Genomic DNA, 17,924 nt, shown 5'->3' on the forward strand with positions numbered 1-17,924 from the left:
GGGCGCATGCGGGACTCTGTCTGTCTCTCCCTGTTTCTGGCTTCGGAAAAATGCAAAAAAAAAACCCCAAAAAACCCCGCCCACTTTTGCAGTGCTGGTCAACCTGGTCCCTCCCACTCACTAGTGGGTGGTCCAGCTTTCATGGTGGGCCAATCGCAGTGCCCTTTGGTTGCTCCACTACCGCCCACCATATATATATATATACAGGGTTTGCAGTTGTGAGTACACAACATACAGAATTTAATCCTGTATTATTTATTAAGTATTGTATTTTTTTGTATTACAGCTGTAAACTTGCTTTTACCAACCCCTATAAATATATAAAACTGGTTCTGTTTATCTGAAACAACCCTGATTAACACAGTACATAAACTACAGCCTAGGGAAATTATGTACAGGATTTTCCTATCATTTAGTAAGTGATGGCAGAGCTGAAAATAGAAAGATTAGGAAACTGGGTCATGAAATTGCCTAAAATATTGATTATAAGGCCAGGAAAGAAATACAGAACTATCAATGTCCAGCCCTTTCTTTTCTAGTGAATCTCATGCAGAGAAATGTAAAGTTTTATGCAAAACCTAACACATTAAAAATTTTGACATTCAAAGAAGATGAAACCGAGGAAATATTGTTTGCTTTATAAAAAGATACACTGTAAGATTCTTTATAGAGGCACCTCTCCTCAACTTTACTGTGGTTTCATTTATAAAAATGCTTCGTAACCTTTTAGAAACTCAAAAGTTCAACACTCTTGAACAAGTCATGTTTTTAGTGTATCTTATTAAAAATCTTTTCTAGATTCAATCATTATTTCATCTTCTTTAAAATGTATATTTTGTATGGATAGAAAAGGCAAAGAGAGGAAACATACACATATGTTGTTGTCTTAATAAACAAATCACACATTTTATATAATGCTTTGCTAATAACAAAGCTCTTTCCTATACATTCTTTTCTGGAAGCTTCACTGGAAATCTCTGAATTACTATCACCATTTTATAATGGAGACACCTAGGACTAATAGACTGAGCACCTGCCCAAACTCCTCAGAGACAAAACATTGGATTCCCAGATCAGAGCTCTCCTCATTGCTCTCGGGATGCCCACAGAGTAGCAGTATTAGCTGGGACGGTAGTGTTTGTAGGTCTCTTCACCAAGAATCCTACAGTGAGCCAAATTCTCACTCTCATCATAAAGGATATGTAGTACTGCTGTGCTAGCAAGAACATTGTTTTATTTTGGAAAACTTTCATCCTTAAAAAAATATTAAATTGATTTTTTGAGAGGGGGGAGAGAAAGAGAGAGACATCAATTTGTTTTTTCACTTATTTATGCATTCATTGGTTGATTCCTGCTTGTGCTCTGACCAGGGATCAAACCCACAACTGTGGCATATCTGGACAGTGCTCCAACCAGCTGAGCTACTAGGCCAGGATCCTATTCCTTCAAGGGGACCCTACCATGTCCTCTTGAAGCTGTAAAGTGATTCTATGAGACAAAGGAAAATTTTATCCCAAGGTTAAAGTATTGTTTCCTCTTTCCATGTTTGCCAAAGTGATCCCCATTTGAAATATGCTTTGGGCTCTACATTCTTGTATTATAAGCAAGCTTTAGTGGTTGCTTTGTAATTCTATATAGTTTACTAAAATGAAATAATCATTTTACCACTGTCTCTCCTATCTTGGCTTTCATTTTCCTATCAGATTTGCAAGACTTGATTTTTCCCCTTGTTCTCGTCTGAGAACAGGTGGACCAAGACAGTTCTTTGGAGGCTCAGTGAGTGATTTCTCTTGAGAGAGGCACATCTCTCTAGTCTGCCAAGGAATGAAAATTTAGACAGTCACACAGATTATTTTGAACTGTGCCAAGTAAATTCCACCAAATGCTACCGGTAATAATTGCAACATGTCACTGGGAAATGTGGCCATTTTCCTCTAACATCAGGCTTCGGTCTTGTCCTGAGTGCCATGATAATGACAGAGAGAGGACACAGGTGGCTTTGTCCATGGAAATCACTTAGACTTCTCATGATTGGAGAAATGCAGGGCTGGAGGGTTTCTTTCCTTTGGAATGTCTGGAACAGGATGCCAGGGATTAAGTAGGAGCCACGGAGAAATCACTGCCCCTTGCCCGCAGCCCACTTGCTAGCAAACTCCTCCAGCAGCTAGGCTAAGGGGCTACAACAGACCACCATTTTGTTATGAGCAGGCCTATGGGCTCTGGCTGTGGAAAACAAAACCTGTTGTAGCTTACGAAAAGGAGAAAGCTCTTTGGTAAGAATGCGAAGTCCTAGAAGGGAGTGTGTGAGAGTCTCCTCTCCAGAAGACAGTATCCCAAAGTCTACTAAGATTTTAGATTCAACCACATATTGTCCTATACAAACAGAACAAGGCAGTTACATCAGTGGGCCGAGCAAGACCACAGGCAAAGCAGGTGGGTGAACCAAGTTAAAACAAAAACCAAAAAACAAAAAAAAAAAGAAAGAAAAAATAAAGGAAGAATAAGCCAGGAAGAGCTGCAGAATGGCGAGAAAAGGCAGAGACGCAGAGGAGGGGCAGGACGGGAGGAGGGAGTAAGGAGGGAGGGGAGCGAGGAGGGAGCTGAGCGGACGTCAGGAACCAGAGCTCCGGTGGAGTCTGGCGGGGGCACTGGGGAGCATGGGGTGTTTGCAATAATCATTACAATTCGCGTGTGTCTGCGCCATCCTGTGGGTGTGGCGCAGAGCGGAGTGTAAACTCCAGCGGAGCTGGAGCAAACACCGGGGTAGCGGCCACAGTCTGCCAGCCTGCAGCCTGCCGAGGAGTGCGGGGACCAGCTGCACGCCACCAGCACCATGGCCTCGTCTCAGGGGAAGACCGAGCTGCAGTTCCCCGACTGGATGGCAACTCTGCCGGAGAGCATCCACAGCATCCCCCTCACCAATCTGGCCATCCCAGGTAGGGCGCAAAGGCGCTCGTGTCCCCGCGCCGCCCGCCCCGCCCTGCTTCATCTGCCACTAGGTGCTAACTTGCCACGGCGTCCGCAGGAGGGAAACTCGTCCCCAGGGTGGGTCTGGGCCAGGCGAGTAAGTGTCTGGGAGCCGCCAGCCTCCTGGCTTTTCCAAACCTCTGGGGGCCGTGGTGCGGGGCGTCAAGATGACTGCTTGTCCACTGGGCTTTTGAAGCAGGCTGTCAGAGGGCAGGGGCAGGCTGGGCTCCAGCCCGGCGCCTGGCGTCCCCTCCCGGGGTTTGCTCCGCAGACTTGGGGAGCGGGTGTGGGTCCGTGGGGTGACCGTGCGCGGGAGCGCGAGCTGGTGTTCTGAGAGCTCGGCTTCCGCGCGGGGACCTCCACTCCATCCCTGCCACGGAACCCAGAGGATTTGGTGGCTTTCTTGTTAGAACCTACCTGAGTCATTTATATTCATCCCCAGTCTCCTTTAAAGAGATTAAGCGCTTCCCCAAGAGTGATGAAAGTTGAGGGACCGGCAGCGGCGTGATCGCTGCCCTTGACCCAGGAGCGGGAGCGGACAGGGCAAGGGCGGAGGACGCCGTGCTGTGCTTCGCGTAGACCCGGAGGGCCTGGCGGGGTGGCCCCCGTCTGGATTGCGATCCCAGGGCTGTTAGCAGCGAACAGCGCCCGGGTCAGGAAAGCGAGCCCAGGCGGACCGGGCGTCTGATGCTCGGGACAGAGCCGGGCGGGGGACCTGCGTGAGCCCGGGTTCAGAGGTGGGATTAGCAGTCAAACCTTGGGGAGAAGGCGACTGCGCCGGTGTCCAGACAGCCCGGGAGAAAGGAAGCCTGGCAAAGCCCCGGAGAGGCAGGAGGCACCGGGGGGCTTGGCATAGGGCACGTGACCTGGACCAGGGGACCGGGCAGGTTTCGGGGTGGGTGCGAGCCGCAGCCCCTAGCTCAGGTGTGCGGTGGGGAGGGCGTTCCAGGACAATGTACCACGGTGACAACCAGGAACACGGCCATACTTCCTTACCAATTTGACTTTCACTTGGGCTGAGAGAATAGACGCCTAATCCTTTTAGGACCGGGCTAGAAGACAAATTATAGCCGTTAGTCCACCCCCGCCCCTAGCTGAGCCCGTTGTAGAGTTCAACCTTCTGTCCTACCTCTTGATTTGCCCCATCCAGTGCCCCCTCTCGGGGTGGGGGTGGACATAATTTAAAACAAACAAGCAAAAGAAGGGTTCTCTTGAAAATCCCCAGGGGCTCTGACCAGCAGTGCTGGAATTGATCAGTAACTCAAATCCATGGTCGTTAGTCAAGTCAATGTCTAGAGACTCTGAATAGGTACAGATCACACTCTGAGCACCAACCTGGAGGAGTTGGTCTCCTTTTTGCCTTTTTTTGAAAGGCAGTTTCCCAAGAGTGAGGATGTCTCCAAGGAAAAGAACCACCCAGCTTCTCTGCTCTACAGTACCTGGGGGGGGGGGGGTGCTCTTTTGAAGGAGATGGTAGAAAGTGCACAACTATATTGGCAAAGTTCCACTTCCACTTCCATAGGCACGTCTATCCTTTTTTCTCTCCCCCACCCCCTTCTTTGGTTTTTAAAGTTGCTTTCACATGGTCTCGCCAGAGCATTTCTCTACACACAGAAGGTAAGAAGAGCAGGGACTCTGATGCTGGTCTTCTGACACGTGACTCCCCAGAGACACAGGGAGGTTAAAAGCCTAAATTCACATTGCCAGTTCTGAGGGAGGCTATGACACCCTGTCTGAATCGCTCATATCTCTGTCACATTTCACTTTTCAGAGCCCGGAATGGGTACCAGACCACATAATCCTTCTCCGTGCCTCACGAAGCAGGTATTGCTGGTACTGTCACCTCCATTTTATTGATATAAAAAGTGCAGCTCAGTGATGGCGAATGATCAGGGACCTGACCCCTAAAGCAGTCCTTAGGGAAGAGCTCCCAAGGAGTTTTGGAGCAAAATGCTTTGGCATTTGGATCTGGATAAGTCATCAGCCACAAGTACTGATCAGGATGAAAGGACAAGGAAATCTCTGTTAGCAGGAATGGGGCAGTTTTCCTTTTCTCCCCTTGGAGCAAACTGAAAACCAGAGCTCAGAGACTTTGAGATTCTGGTCGACTTAGAGACAGAAGGGCGTAATGGCATTGGCTGCGGTGGGAATTTCTGCTGCTTTCCCAACCCCTGTTAGCATTATATTCCAAGCAGGGCCCCTACAAGGGTTCCAGTTCTCATCCCCAATACTTCTGAGAAATAAAATCTATTTATTCAAATCTACACTCCCTCATTCCCCCACGATTCTGTAATATAAATTTGGTAACTCCCATTCATATAAATTCAGGTCTAAAAATGGGTTATGGTATTTTTTCTGTATTACTCAACTGTGATAATTTTTGGAAGAATAAAGACATTCAAACTTTGATAGTCAGAAAAGACTAATTGGAGGCTATTAAACACTAATGGAATAATTGCCTTAAAATCATGCTAATAGCTTCCTGGCTGCTACATGTTTACTTGGCCAGTTGCTGCATCTTGAATTAAGTAATTATCTCCACCATTTGAAACCTTTCCTGATGCACCACGTAAGTGTTCCCGTGGAAGGGAACTGCTGCTCTGTCATCCTCAGGGCTTCAGGTTTTCGTAGGTGACAGATTTGGGGAGTGAACAGCTGCCTCATCATGAGGCAACCCACTTGGGGCAGCTAACCCGACAACAGCAAGGCTAGTGCTAAGAATGGTGTGCAGGTGCGTGATACTCCCCAGCACGAGCACACGTCTGGTATCCCTGAACCCGTCTCAGCATCTGCATCTTACATGTTTTCAGAACCACAGCTCTCAGTGGCTGCTGGGCACCTAAATGGCCTCATGATTTGGTATTGATCAGCCTAAAGAATGAAGTTTTAGTTCATGTTAGTAGTTTTACTCTTATTTGTCTTTCAGAGGAATGATACTGTCAGGACACACTGATGGGTACTTGGATTTCAGTCTCGTTTATCATTTCTTCCTCTCTCTGATGATACCAAACTAAGTTTTCATCTGTATATGTTTGTTTCATGATACCCTGGCATCCTGTATTATGAATGATGCTTCCTCTCACCACAAGCAGGTGAGAGAGGATAAACAGGAAGGAAGAAAAGAGGATGAATAAGTACAAAATGCAGGTGAAGGGGAGTCTGATGATTTTCTGGCATCTTTGGAGCCGAGTTTTTAATTCTGTGATCATGGTGGTCCGAGAGCCATTGTGAAAAGGTCCATCATGAGTGCAAGCAAGCTAATGCTCACTCTGTGTAAGGCGTTGGTGATATGGGTCTGTGACAGAGAGTCATTCTGTCCAAAACCTAAATGATCAGGGAAGATTTCTATTCTATGGGAAGAATCTGCTGTGCATTTTCTGGTATGTGATGAAAGTCTTCTTCACATACTACAGTAACTTGACCATATGGTAATCAAAGAATGGCCACGATCTTGTGGGGCTGCAATCTCAGAAAGAGTGTGTGTTTTCTTGATGTTGGAGGAGTTTCATACAGACACTGTAACTGCCAGTTGACCCATGAGCAGGACTCAGGCAATCAGAGGCTCCTCACACCCTCCACTATCCTTGGAATGTTTGTTGTGCTCACATTCCCGCAGCCAGAGCCATTTTAAAGGACATAGCTCTTTGTAAGAACAATGTGTTGTTGAGGCTGTTTGGATGTGTATGTGAGCGGACCCAGGTAAGGCAGACTCCATACAAACTTTTACGAGTCTGGCAGGCTAATGTGGAGCTCTCATCTTGTGGCTGTCCAGGACAAGCCTTGTCTATAAATTCCCTTGCTAATCATGAAAGCTGCCACCTAACAATTTGTAGTGACCTGCCTCTCTCTTTGATCTCTTCTTGCCTTTTGGGTACCACAGCCAATTTTTGAACCAACATTTGAACAGGAATTATTGATCATACTTTACATAGAAACACAGGAATGCTTTGGAAATCAATAATTGTACCTGTCAATGTTGTTCATTTCTTACAGAAAATGGCAACACCACTGAAAAAAAACAGTTTTACTTACAGAAATTAGATGTTCATACAGCTTTGATTTCTGTGTTCTTGTGTTTCTTTTCATTAGTTTTTAATTTCTTCCTTCGTAGCAATTTTTTTTTTGGTTGTTGTTGCTGCCAGTGATCCTTGAGCCAACTGTCTTCTTCCTTTTCCTTATAATTTACTATTTCTATTTTTATTGGGATGAGACAACCTATAGGACAAATCTGAGACTGGGTCTGATTGCACAAGTTTCTTTCAGAAAGCTATTTCCCTCACCTTTTTAGTTAAGAAGTTAATCTTTCAAAGCAATCAATAAGCTACAAAATTGTTTAGGATGAGTATCTTTCTTGCATTGCCTTTCTAACTACGAGTTTTGTTTTGCTTGACAGAAAAAAACTGAAGAATTTCTGGAACATAATTTATTCCACGAGGACTTTTTCTTGATTGGTAGGGCTGACTCACCTTTTTTAATCAATATAAGGCGATGTTTATGTCATTTTATAGTTCACGAAGTGTTTTCTCGTGGACGCGTATGCTTACCACGTTCTGTCCGTGAGCTAAGGCCTGGCCACTCAGAACAGGTCTGGGGACCAGCATCATGGGAGCCTTAGAAACACAGTCCCCCAGATCCTACTCCTTGGGCTGATCAAATCATAATCTGCATTTTTTTTATTGCAACAGAGAGAGGGACAGATAGGGACAGACAGACAGGAAGGGAGAGAGATGAGAAGCATCATTTCTTTGTTGTAGCTCCTTAGTTGTTCATTGATTGCTTTCTCATATGTGCCTTGACCAGGAGGCTACAGCGGACTGAGTTACCCCTTGTGCAAGCCAGCGACCTTGGGCTCAAGCTGGTGAGCCTTGCTCAAACCAGATGAGCCTGTGCTCAAGCCAATGACCTCAGGGTTTTGAACCTGGTCCTCTGCATCCCAGTCTTATGCTCTGTCCACTGAGCCACCTGGTCAGGCATAATCTGCATTTTAACAAGATCGGTAATTTGTGTACACACATTTAACATTTGAAAAATACTGCTTTAGCGTATCTCTCAAGGGATCCTGGATGTAAGTAGCAGAGCCAAATTTAAATATACATCTTTGATGAAGCTCTTTCTATTGGACCATGTGGTCTATCGGTGTGTTCAAATTTACAGTCAGGCCCAGAGCCAGAACCCCTATTTACTCGAGGCTAATGGCCCAGGTTGGGAACATTTCTGATAACTGATTTACAGTTCATCATGCACCTTGAACAATAGATGTGACTTAATTGCTACCTAAATGTTCAAATTAGGCCCTGTGATAAATGTAAAACCTTTCCCTTCATTTCCTTCAAGTCCTGCTGCTCATTGGTATCAGCCATCAGGGCACTTAAAATCAGCCCATCTACTGATGCTAGTGGTCACTAACGACAGTTTAGGAAAACATCTCTGTATTGGTTCTTTGTCCCATTTGGTCTCTTTCCTTGTTGTGTTACATGTCCAGATATTGGGTTATATTCGTAGGTTACCAATTCATTCAAGTTATTTGTAAGGTAAACCTTCTCAATATTGCTCTTGAGTAATAGCGACATCATGAACACAAAAGTTAGTAATAAACAGCATCAGAAAGCCACAGGTAAATAGTACACTGGTTTTTGATGAAAAGAAAATGATCGCTCTTGTTTGTATTTATAAACCAGGCTGCACTTATTTGAAGCATGGTGCACATGGAATGGAAACACGCATAAATGTGGTTAGGACTTATTTGTTTAAATTTTAATTATTTGGCATAATCAGTGTTCTAAAATAGTTAAATCAATAATTTTAAAAAAAGCTTCCAATCGCTGAAGTGGACACTATTGTGTTTAAATGTTAAAGCTCACATGCTTTCCTCATAGGAAGTTTTCTCATATTCTGAGAGTTATTTCCTCTTATTTAATTCCAATGTCACCCAATCAAAACAGAGAGAGTAAATTACAAAGAGGAGGAGTAATACTGTTGAGTGCCACACATGCGCAATAACAATGGGTGAGGAGAGACTAACAAATGAAGACCCAGGGACACACAGGGCAGTGTCTAACCTGGCCAGCCCCCAGGTAAAATCGGAGTCATGGTAATTGTCAGTTTGGACTCCACCAAGGTACCTCCTTAAAATGTACTTCCAAATAGTTCTGGAAATCTCTGGATTAAATTTCCAGTCTTTTATAAGCCAGTTGTGGGGGGCTGCCACATGGTATCTGCCATTTTCCTTCTTTCCTCTTTTGGGGGGTTGTCACTTTTGCTGCTCTGACCTATAGAGAAACTACATTTCCATAGTCTCACACTCCAAACACTACTGCTGCTGGTGGTCCCACCAGGGCCTGTGCTATGTCTGCAGAGGTCCAGCATTGGGGATAGTAATGTGTGATAAGGACACTGGACCATTATGATCAAAAGTCCCTGGAGCTAGGTCCCTCACTGTACAAGCTCCGATGCCAGCTCCTACTCCTGCTGAGCCTGTGTGCCACCACCACTGAGCCGGGAGTGCCAACACTGCCAAGAACTTGCCATCTTTGGCGGAGTATGAATGTCAACACCAGAGCTCTGTGATTTCTGTTGCTTCTTTGGTTGTTGGCCCCTTGCCCTAAGACTCAAGTATGAGTCTATGAGGGCTGGGCAGAGGACAGCATGTAGGATAGATCTTATTCTGTACTCAGCATCTTTCTCAATGTTATCTTACTCTGTGTGTCTATGTGTGGGCACGTGTGTATGCCAACCTTCTTGTAAGATAACTTCTTTTTCAAGAAGCTTCTTGATTTTTTTTCTTCATAAGGAGCTCTCTGGTGAGTGCTACCTAATTAATCATTCCTCCAGACAGGTCCAGAAGTAGGTATATAGCTAGAGTCCACGTTTTTTCCCAGTGAGCAGCCAGGGACAATGTAAATAGAGTAAAATAATCTGTTATACTTAAAGTAATCCCTAATTGCTCATTTTATAAAAAGCACATTAGTTGAGTAATTGCTCTGACCTTCAAAAAAGGTTAAAGGTTAAAGTTTACACACACATGCACACATTTTCAGTAATTTAAATTATTGTTGGTTAAAAGTTTTAACTCTGTTAATCTGGAAATTTCACCAATTACCACCAATGAGGCTGGCCTCTGACCACAAGCGTTAGTTTTTGGACACCAGAGAACAAGTCATCTTGGTGGACACTCAAGGAACTCCTAGACTCAAATCAGGGGATTTGATATCTTCAAGATTCTTATATATTCTCCTACCTCTCCTTGTCTGAGTAGGATTACGATCAGTTTCAGAAGATTAGAGACCAGAAACATATCTACATCGTATATCCCAGAAGGCAGGGTAAAGTGAGAGAGAAATTTGCTGTGCTTCAGACTGAAGCTTTCTACAGCACCATGTGCTTGTATTAGGCTCCATTCAGAGAGGGCACTGGGTCAGGAAGAGGGGCAGGAGATGGTTCAACATTCGTGAGAAACATCCGAGATTAGTCACCACTGGAGATCAGGTACTGAAACAGATGGCCTATTGATTTGTTGGCTGTGCTCTTGTTATGTTCCTGTATTTCATTACAGATTCTGGGAGTAGACAACGCTTACACCGCTGTATCTTAAATGCTAACTAATACGTTTGTTTCACATAGAAGAATTAGTTTTCATGAGGCAGCCACGTTTATGCTTAGTCAACATTATTAAGGATGCTTGTGTTCCTTCATTCACTTGGAGAATCTTTATGTCATGAAGGACAGTAGGCTATGATGAATGGCAATTCTAGTTGCCTGCTAGGGTTTCCTGGAGACCCTTCCAGCTTGTTGGGTGGTGAAGAAGTAGATGCACTTGAAGGAGTCCTGATGGGTGAATAATGGGAACTTACTTGTCTCAGTGCATGTCGCAGTTTATGCTCCTCTGTTGCCTTACGGAGGAGGAGGAGGAAGAGAAGGAAGACCAGCACTGTCTTAGCACAGTTAGCCCTAACCACATTCCTGCCATGACCTGCCCTGAGCTTGTCCCAGGAAAGAAAGATCTTAAAAGTTGCTGGAGGGGAAGGCTGCAGAATGGTTTTTTCAATCCATACTCACTCATGTTTTCCTTTCTCATTGTATCAGCTCAGATTCCTTGAGACCCGCATGAGAGTCCTATTCTTGAAAATGTCCTATGTCTCTTGTCTCACTCTTTGCTCTTCCATTTACCCGGACAAACTCCAGCTCAGTTAAACTCAATTTTCTACCTGTTCCAATCCCGGAAAACTTCAGTGGCTAACCATTTCTGGAATAAATGACACAGTCTGGATGCCTTTGACTCACTAGAAATTTCTGACCATGAACCTGATTGCCTATCCCTAGTAAGTTTATTTTCCTTTTTTCTGAGATGATAATTTTATACTCCTTTTTGCTCCCCAAATCAACATCTCCTTCCCACCTCACTCTAAAAAAATCTTATATAAAAAACAGATGCAGACAGGTAAGAACTTCCTGTTTCTCATCATTTACTCATCAACCCTTTGTATCTACTTTTGCATATTCTGCTTTTTTGTTTGTTTGTTTGTTAAGAGAAAGATTTGGACCTGTTCATACCTAAGTCCAGCTTCTTCTCTGTGGCCTGGATCCCATTTATTCAAATCTGATAGTTTCCTCCAAAATGTATCCTCTCTCTTTTCTGCATCATTTATTCTATATATCTCTACTGGATCATTTTAGTCAGATCACAAACATCTGTTAATATTACCCCTCTTTTTTTTTAAGTCCCCCTTTGCCTACATACCTACCTCTCTATACATTGCACTATTTCTCTGATTCCATTCCCTTCGAGTTGTTATTTCCCTTTCTATCCCTAGTCCATGCTAATTACATTATTTCCTCACCACTGCACTAAAATGATTTTCATCAAGGTTGCCAACAATCTATATTTTGCCAAAGCTAATGGCTAATTATTTTATTTGACCTTTCCGCGTCATTTGATGTGGCTGACCACACTTGTCTTCTTCAAACATGTTCTTCTTTTACTTCCTAATGCACTTTTTATTTATTATGGTAAAAAATGCATAACATGAGATTAACCCTCTTAACACTATTTTTAAGTGTATAGTATTGTTAGCTATAACACAATGGTGTACGGCAGATCTCTAGAACGATCATCTTGAATGACTTAAACTTCTTGCCCATTAAGTAGAGACTCGTCATTTTTCTTTCCGACCAGCTCCTGGCATGCATCCTTCTACTTTCTGGTTTGATAAGTTTGACTGTTTTAGATACCTCATATAAGTGAAATAATGTAGAATTGGTACTTCTGTAACTGGCTCAATATACTCAGGCTTCATCCATGTAGTACCCTAAGATGATTTTATTTTATTTTTTGGTGGATGACTAATATTCCATAAATGCTTAAAACAATAAAATAAGAATAAATTTATTCTAGAAGCTGAAAGATCTATATACGGAAAACTATAAGGTTTTGATGAAAGACATTGGAGATACAAATAAATAGAAAGCTAGTTCACGCTTATGGATTAGAAGAATTAGTATTATTAAAATGTTCATACTCCACAAAACCCTTTCAAAATTCTAATGATGTTTACACAGAAATAGATAGAACAATCCTAAACATGGTGTAAAACCACAAAGGACCCTGAATGATTTCAGCAATTTTGTGAAAGAAGAACAAAGCTGAGACATCACACTTCCTAATTTCAAACTATATTATAACTCTACAGTAACTAAAACAGTGTGGTATGGGCATACAAACAGGCAAACTGACCAAAGGAATAAGACCAAGAACCCAGAAATAAACCCATGCACATATGGTCAACTAATATTTGACAAGGGATCCAAGAATATGCAGTGCAGTTAACATAGTCTTTTCAGTAAATAATGTTGAGAAAACTATTTACTCACATGTAAAAGACTGAAATTGGACTTCTAGCTTATACTATGCACAAAAATCAGCTCAGTGGTTTTATTTAAATATAGACCTATAAGACTATAAAACTCCTAGAAGAAAACATAGGGAAAAAGCTGCTTGATAGTGGTTTTGGCAATGACTTTTTGGATATGACACCAGAAGCACGAGCAACAAAAATGTAAATAAATACATGGAACTACATCACACTTAAAAATTTCTGCACAGAGGATGACGTCAGAGTAATGGCGGGGTAGGAAGCGATACCGATAAATCTCCCCCAAAACTCAACAAGATCTTCAACCAGAAACAGAAAAACCTATACTTGGAGCTTCCAGATGCTTCGCAATACACCCAAAGGTATGATTGAGTGAAAAATTGGCTAAATATATAACCAAAGCCCGAAGGAAATAGGGAGTAAGAAATGCTCCGCCTTCCTCACTAACCTAAACAGGGCGGCTTTCTCTGGTAAATGTGAATATAGAAACTGAGGCGGGCAAAGGGGGTGAATACATCCAGGCCGCGAAACAAACGGCCGAACCAGGCTGTGGCACGGAGATCCAAGCCGAGGAAAATCTGATCCTGTGGCAACCCAGGCAATACAAGCTAACACTCGCGCCAAACCCAAACAAAGAAAGACAAGCGGCGTGGCCATTTTACCCGGTCTCCTGGCTGGTGCGCAGTTAGTGGGCGAGAGATTTCTTCCTAAGCCCCGGAAGTGGGTGCCCGTGTTGCCCCACGGAGAGGCAGGGTCAGAGGCCTTTCTGTGGGCTGAGGGCAGAGTCTCTGGGCAGCCCCAGCGCCCTGGGAAAGCCACGCACGGGAGGGAGTGAGAACTAATTCCAACGGTGGAGATTTTCCGTACTGGAGGGTGTTTCACTCAGAGGGAATCGCGGCCGGCCTCATATCCTGGTTTGCGCGCGCAGATAAGGAGTGAGCGATTCCTCCGAGTGCCTCGGCAGTGTGCGCCCGTGTTATCGCATAGAGGAGCAGAGTCAGGGGCCTTTGTGTGGGCCAAAGCGGAATCTCGGGCCGCCCCAGCGCCTTGCAAAAGCCGCGCACGGGGACGGAGCGAGACTCAATTCCAACGCTACAACTTTTCCCTGCGGTTGGGGGTTTCACTCAGAGCGTGAGACTGCTGGCCGGATATCCTGGTCTGCGCGCGCAGCCAGTGAGGGAGAGTTTCCTCCAAGCGCCCCGGAAGTGGGCACCCGCTTGTGTTACCGGACAGAGTGGCAGAGCCAGAGGTCTTTGAATGGCTGGAAAGCCCGCCTGATTATGCTAGCAGCTCTGACTGACTGAGCCTTACCCAGAGCCCTGTGCTGAGTGGAAATAGAGTGGGGAGTTGCCAGCTCTTTGAGCCTCTTACTATCCAGGCAGAGGCAGCAGCAACCCATAGCTGGATTATCAGGCTACTAATTGAGGAAGGAAAGACTAGGAGAAAGGCTCTAGGAACACGGACTCTCTCACTGTCGGAGCCTATAAATGCTAATAGCCTAGACTGCCAACGAGACTAAAGCACAATACATGACATTGCCATAGAGACTTATCAACTGCAAACCTCCACCTGAGCGTGGCAAAGGGGCAAAACCCGGGGTACAGAGTCAACGACCAGGAAGAGGGAGAGAAAAGAAAAAGCAAGAAGATAACCTCTCAAATTCAAGAATAATCTGCAGACTTTATAACCTATCCCATTTTATTATATTTGTTCGTTTGTTTCTCTTATCTTCATTCTTGATACTTTTTTTTTTTCCTCCTCCAATTTGGCCGATTAACTCTCTACCAGTCTTACTCTCTCCTCTCCTTGAACTACACTACCCATAAGTGTTACATCTCCCATTATCTTTTCTCTTCTCTTCCTTTCTCTCTATGAGGGTTGCACTCCAAAACCCTTAACTCTCTCTCTCTCTCTCCTTTCTTTTTTCTTCTTTTAGTGGTTCCCTCTTTTTTTTTCTCTCTCTCTCTTTCTTTCCTCCCTCTATATTAGTTTCTTCCTTTCTCCTTTACATCTCCTCTCACTCAAACCTCAATAACAAACAAATTATCTTATCTGGGACTCAAACTTATGTTTGTGGCATTCTGGGGGGTTTTTACTTCACCTTTTTAAATCACTAGCAGTGCTCCCATCCCTGGCTCTCCATATTATCTAGTTCTTGTTCCACTAAATACAATAGTAATTTTTTAATTTGTCCCCCCATTTTTCCGTTTTCCTCTTAATCCTCTCATCATAACTCTTAGAAAACCAACACCTAAAAGCAAATCATTTTATTCTTGACCCAAATTTTTTCCTTATTTGCTTTTTGTGGGTCCATACGCTCTTTTTTTTTTCTTCTTTTTTCTTTTTTTTTTTTTTTTTTTTTTTTTGCCCCTTTATTACTTTTCCCCAATTCAGGCCCTCCATCACAGGCATTGTTTGTTATAATTCACAGTCCACCACAAGATTTCATCAAGAAAGAGGGGAGAGGAGAGGAGAGGAAAAAAAGGAGGGGGGGAATAATTTCCTTTTTTTTTTTTTAATTTTTATTTTATTTTATTTTTCTTTATTTCATTATTAATTTTTTTTTAAAAAAACAACTTTTTTCGATTTTTTTTATTATTTTTTTAAACTTTTTATTCTTTATTAAATCTCATTAATACTATCAACAAAACCACCCTCAGATGCCATTAAGGAAGAGAAAATCGAATATCATGGATACAAAAGAAAGAGAGGTAACACAGCTAGATGAGGAAAAATCTATGGAGAAAAAATTTCATATATTGGAAACCTTGGAGCTAAATGACAGAGAATTCAAGATAGAAATCCTAAAAATCCTCCGAGATATACAAGAAAACACAGAAAGGCAATTTAGGGAGCTCAGAAAACAACTCAATGAACACAAAGAATATATGTCTAAGGAAATTGAAACTATAAAAACAAATCAAACAGAGATGAAAAACTCAATTCACGAGCTGAAAAACGAAGTAACAAGCTTAGCTAATAGAACAGGTCAGATAGAAGAGAGGATTAGTGAAATAGAAGACAAGCAACTTGAGGCACAACAGAGAGAAGAAGAAAGAGACTCAAAAATTAAAAAAAATGAGATAGCCCTACAAGAATTATCTGACTCCATCAAAAAGAATAACATAAGAATAATAGGTATATCAGAGGGAGAAGAGAGAGAAAATGGAATGGAGAACATACTCAAACAAATAATAGATGAGAACTTCCCAAGCCTGTGGAAAGAACTAAAGCCTCAAGTTCAAGAAGCAAACAGAACTCCAAGTTTTCTTAACCCCAACAAACCTACTCCAAGGCATATCATAATGAAATTGACACAAACCAACAGCAAAGAAAAAATTCTCAAGGCAGCCAGGGAAAAGAAGAATACAACATATAAAGGAAGGCCCATTAGATTATCATCAGATTTCTCAGCAGAAACTCTACAAGCTAGAAGAGAATGGACCCCAATATTTAAAGTCCTGAAAGAGAGGAACTTTCAGCCACGAATACTATACCCATCAAAGCTATCCTTCAAATATGAAGGAGAAATAAAAACATTCACAGATACAGAAAAGATGAGGGAATTTATCATCAGAAAACCCCCACTCCAGGAATTACTAAAGGGGGTTCTCCAATCAGATACAAAGAACAAAAAAAAAACAGAGCCACAAGTAAAAGCTCCAAGAAGAACACAATAAAACCAAATTTAAACTGTGACAACAACAAAAAGAAAGAGGGGGAGAAGATGGAGATTAACAGTAGCAAAGGACGATGGAGTGCAAAAGTACTCACAAAATAGTTCGCTACAGTGAACAGGGTAGGGACCCTTTTCATTATTCAAAGGTAACCACCATTGAAAAAACCACCACAGAAGCACATGAGATAAAAAAGATAGCAACAGAGGAAAGATGTATGGAATACAACCAAATAAAAACAAAAGATAGAAAAACAAAAGAGAAGGATCAAACAAGACACAAAACTAACAGAAAGCAAGATATAAAATGGCAATAGGGAACTCACAAGTATCAATAATTACACTAAATGTAAACGGATTAAACTCACCAATAAAAAGGCACAGAGTAGCAGAATGGATTAAAAAAGAAAATCCAACTGTATGCTGCCTACAGGAAACTCATCTAAGTAACAAGGATAAAAACAAATTCAAAGTGAAAGGCTGGAAAACAATACTCCAAGCAAATAACATCCAAAAAAAAGCAGGTGTAGCAATACTCATATCGGATAATGCTGACTACAAGACAGGAAAAGTACTCAGAGACAAAAATGGCCATTTCATAATGGCTAAGGGGACACTGAATCAAGAAGACATAACAATTCTTAATATATATGCACCAAACCAAGGAGCACCAAAATATATAAGACAGCTACTTATTGATCTTAAAACAAAAACTGACAAAAACACAATCATACTTGGAGACCTCAATACACCGCTGACGGCTCTAGATCGGTCATCCAAACAGAGAATCAACAAAGACATAGTGGCCTTAAACAAAACACTAGAGCACCTGGATATGATAGACATCTACAGGACATTTCATCCCAAAGTGACTGAGTATACATTTTTCTCCAGTGTACATGGATCATTCTCAAGAATTGACCATATGTTGGGCCACAAAAACAACATCAGTAAATTCAGAAAAATTGAAGTTGTACCAAGCATATTTTCTGATCATAAAGCCTTGAAACTAGAATTCAACTGCAAAAAAGAGGAAAAAAATCCCACAAAAATGTGGAAACTAAACAACATACTTTTAAAAAATGAATGGGTCAAAGAAGAAATAAGTGCAGAGATCAAAAGATATATACAGACTAATGAAAATGACAATACGACATATCAGAATCTATGGGATGCAGCAAAAGCAGTGATAAGAGGGAAGTTCATATCACTTCAGGCATATATGAACAAACAAGAGAGAGCCCAAGTGAACCACTTAACTTCCCACCTTAAGGAACTAGAAAAAGAAGAACAAAGACAACCCAAAACCAGCCGAAGAAAGGAGATAATAAAAATCAGAGCAGAAATAAATGAATTAGAGAACAGAAAAACTATAGAAAAAATTAATAGAACAAGGAGCTGGTTCTTTGAAA

The 17,924-nt window shown here is 42.4% G+C and overlaps 1 protein-coding gene across 2 annotated transcripts in view; it reads left to right on the forward strand.

The window, feature by feature from the left end:
- Window positions 1-2,654: 2,654 nt before the first annotated feature.
- PLCXD3 (phosphatidylinositol specific phospholipase C X domain containing 3) overlaps window positions 2,655-17,924 on the forward strand; it is a 175,859-nt gene continuing 160,589 nt past the window's right edge. For both annotated transcript variants that reach the window (XM_066378593.1, XM_066378584.1), the window contains exon 1: window positions 2,655-2,936. In XM_066378593.1, the coding sequence (XP_066234690.1) occupies window positions 2,834-2,936 (103 nt within the window). In that variant the 5' untranslated portion in view covers window positions 2,655-2,833. The remainder of the gene's footprint in view (window positions 2,937-17,924) is intronic.

Source organism: Saccopteryx leptura, chromosome 1 (genome assembly GCF_036850995.1).
Source record: "Saccopteryx leptura isolate mSacLep1 chromosome 1, mSacLep1_pri_phased_curated, whole genome shotgun sequence".
NCBI lineage: Eukaryota > Metazoa > Chordata > Mammalia > Chiroptera > Emballonuridae > Saccopteryx > Saccopteryx leptura.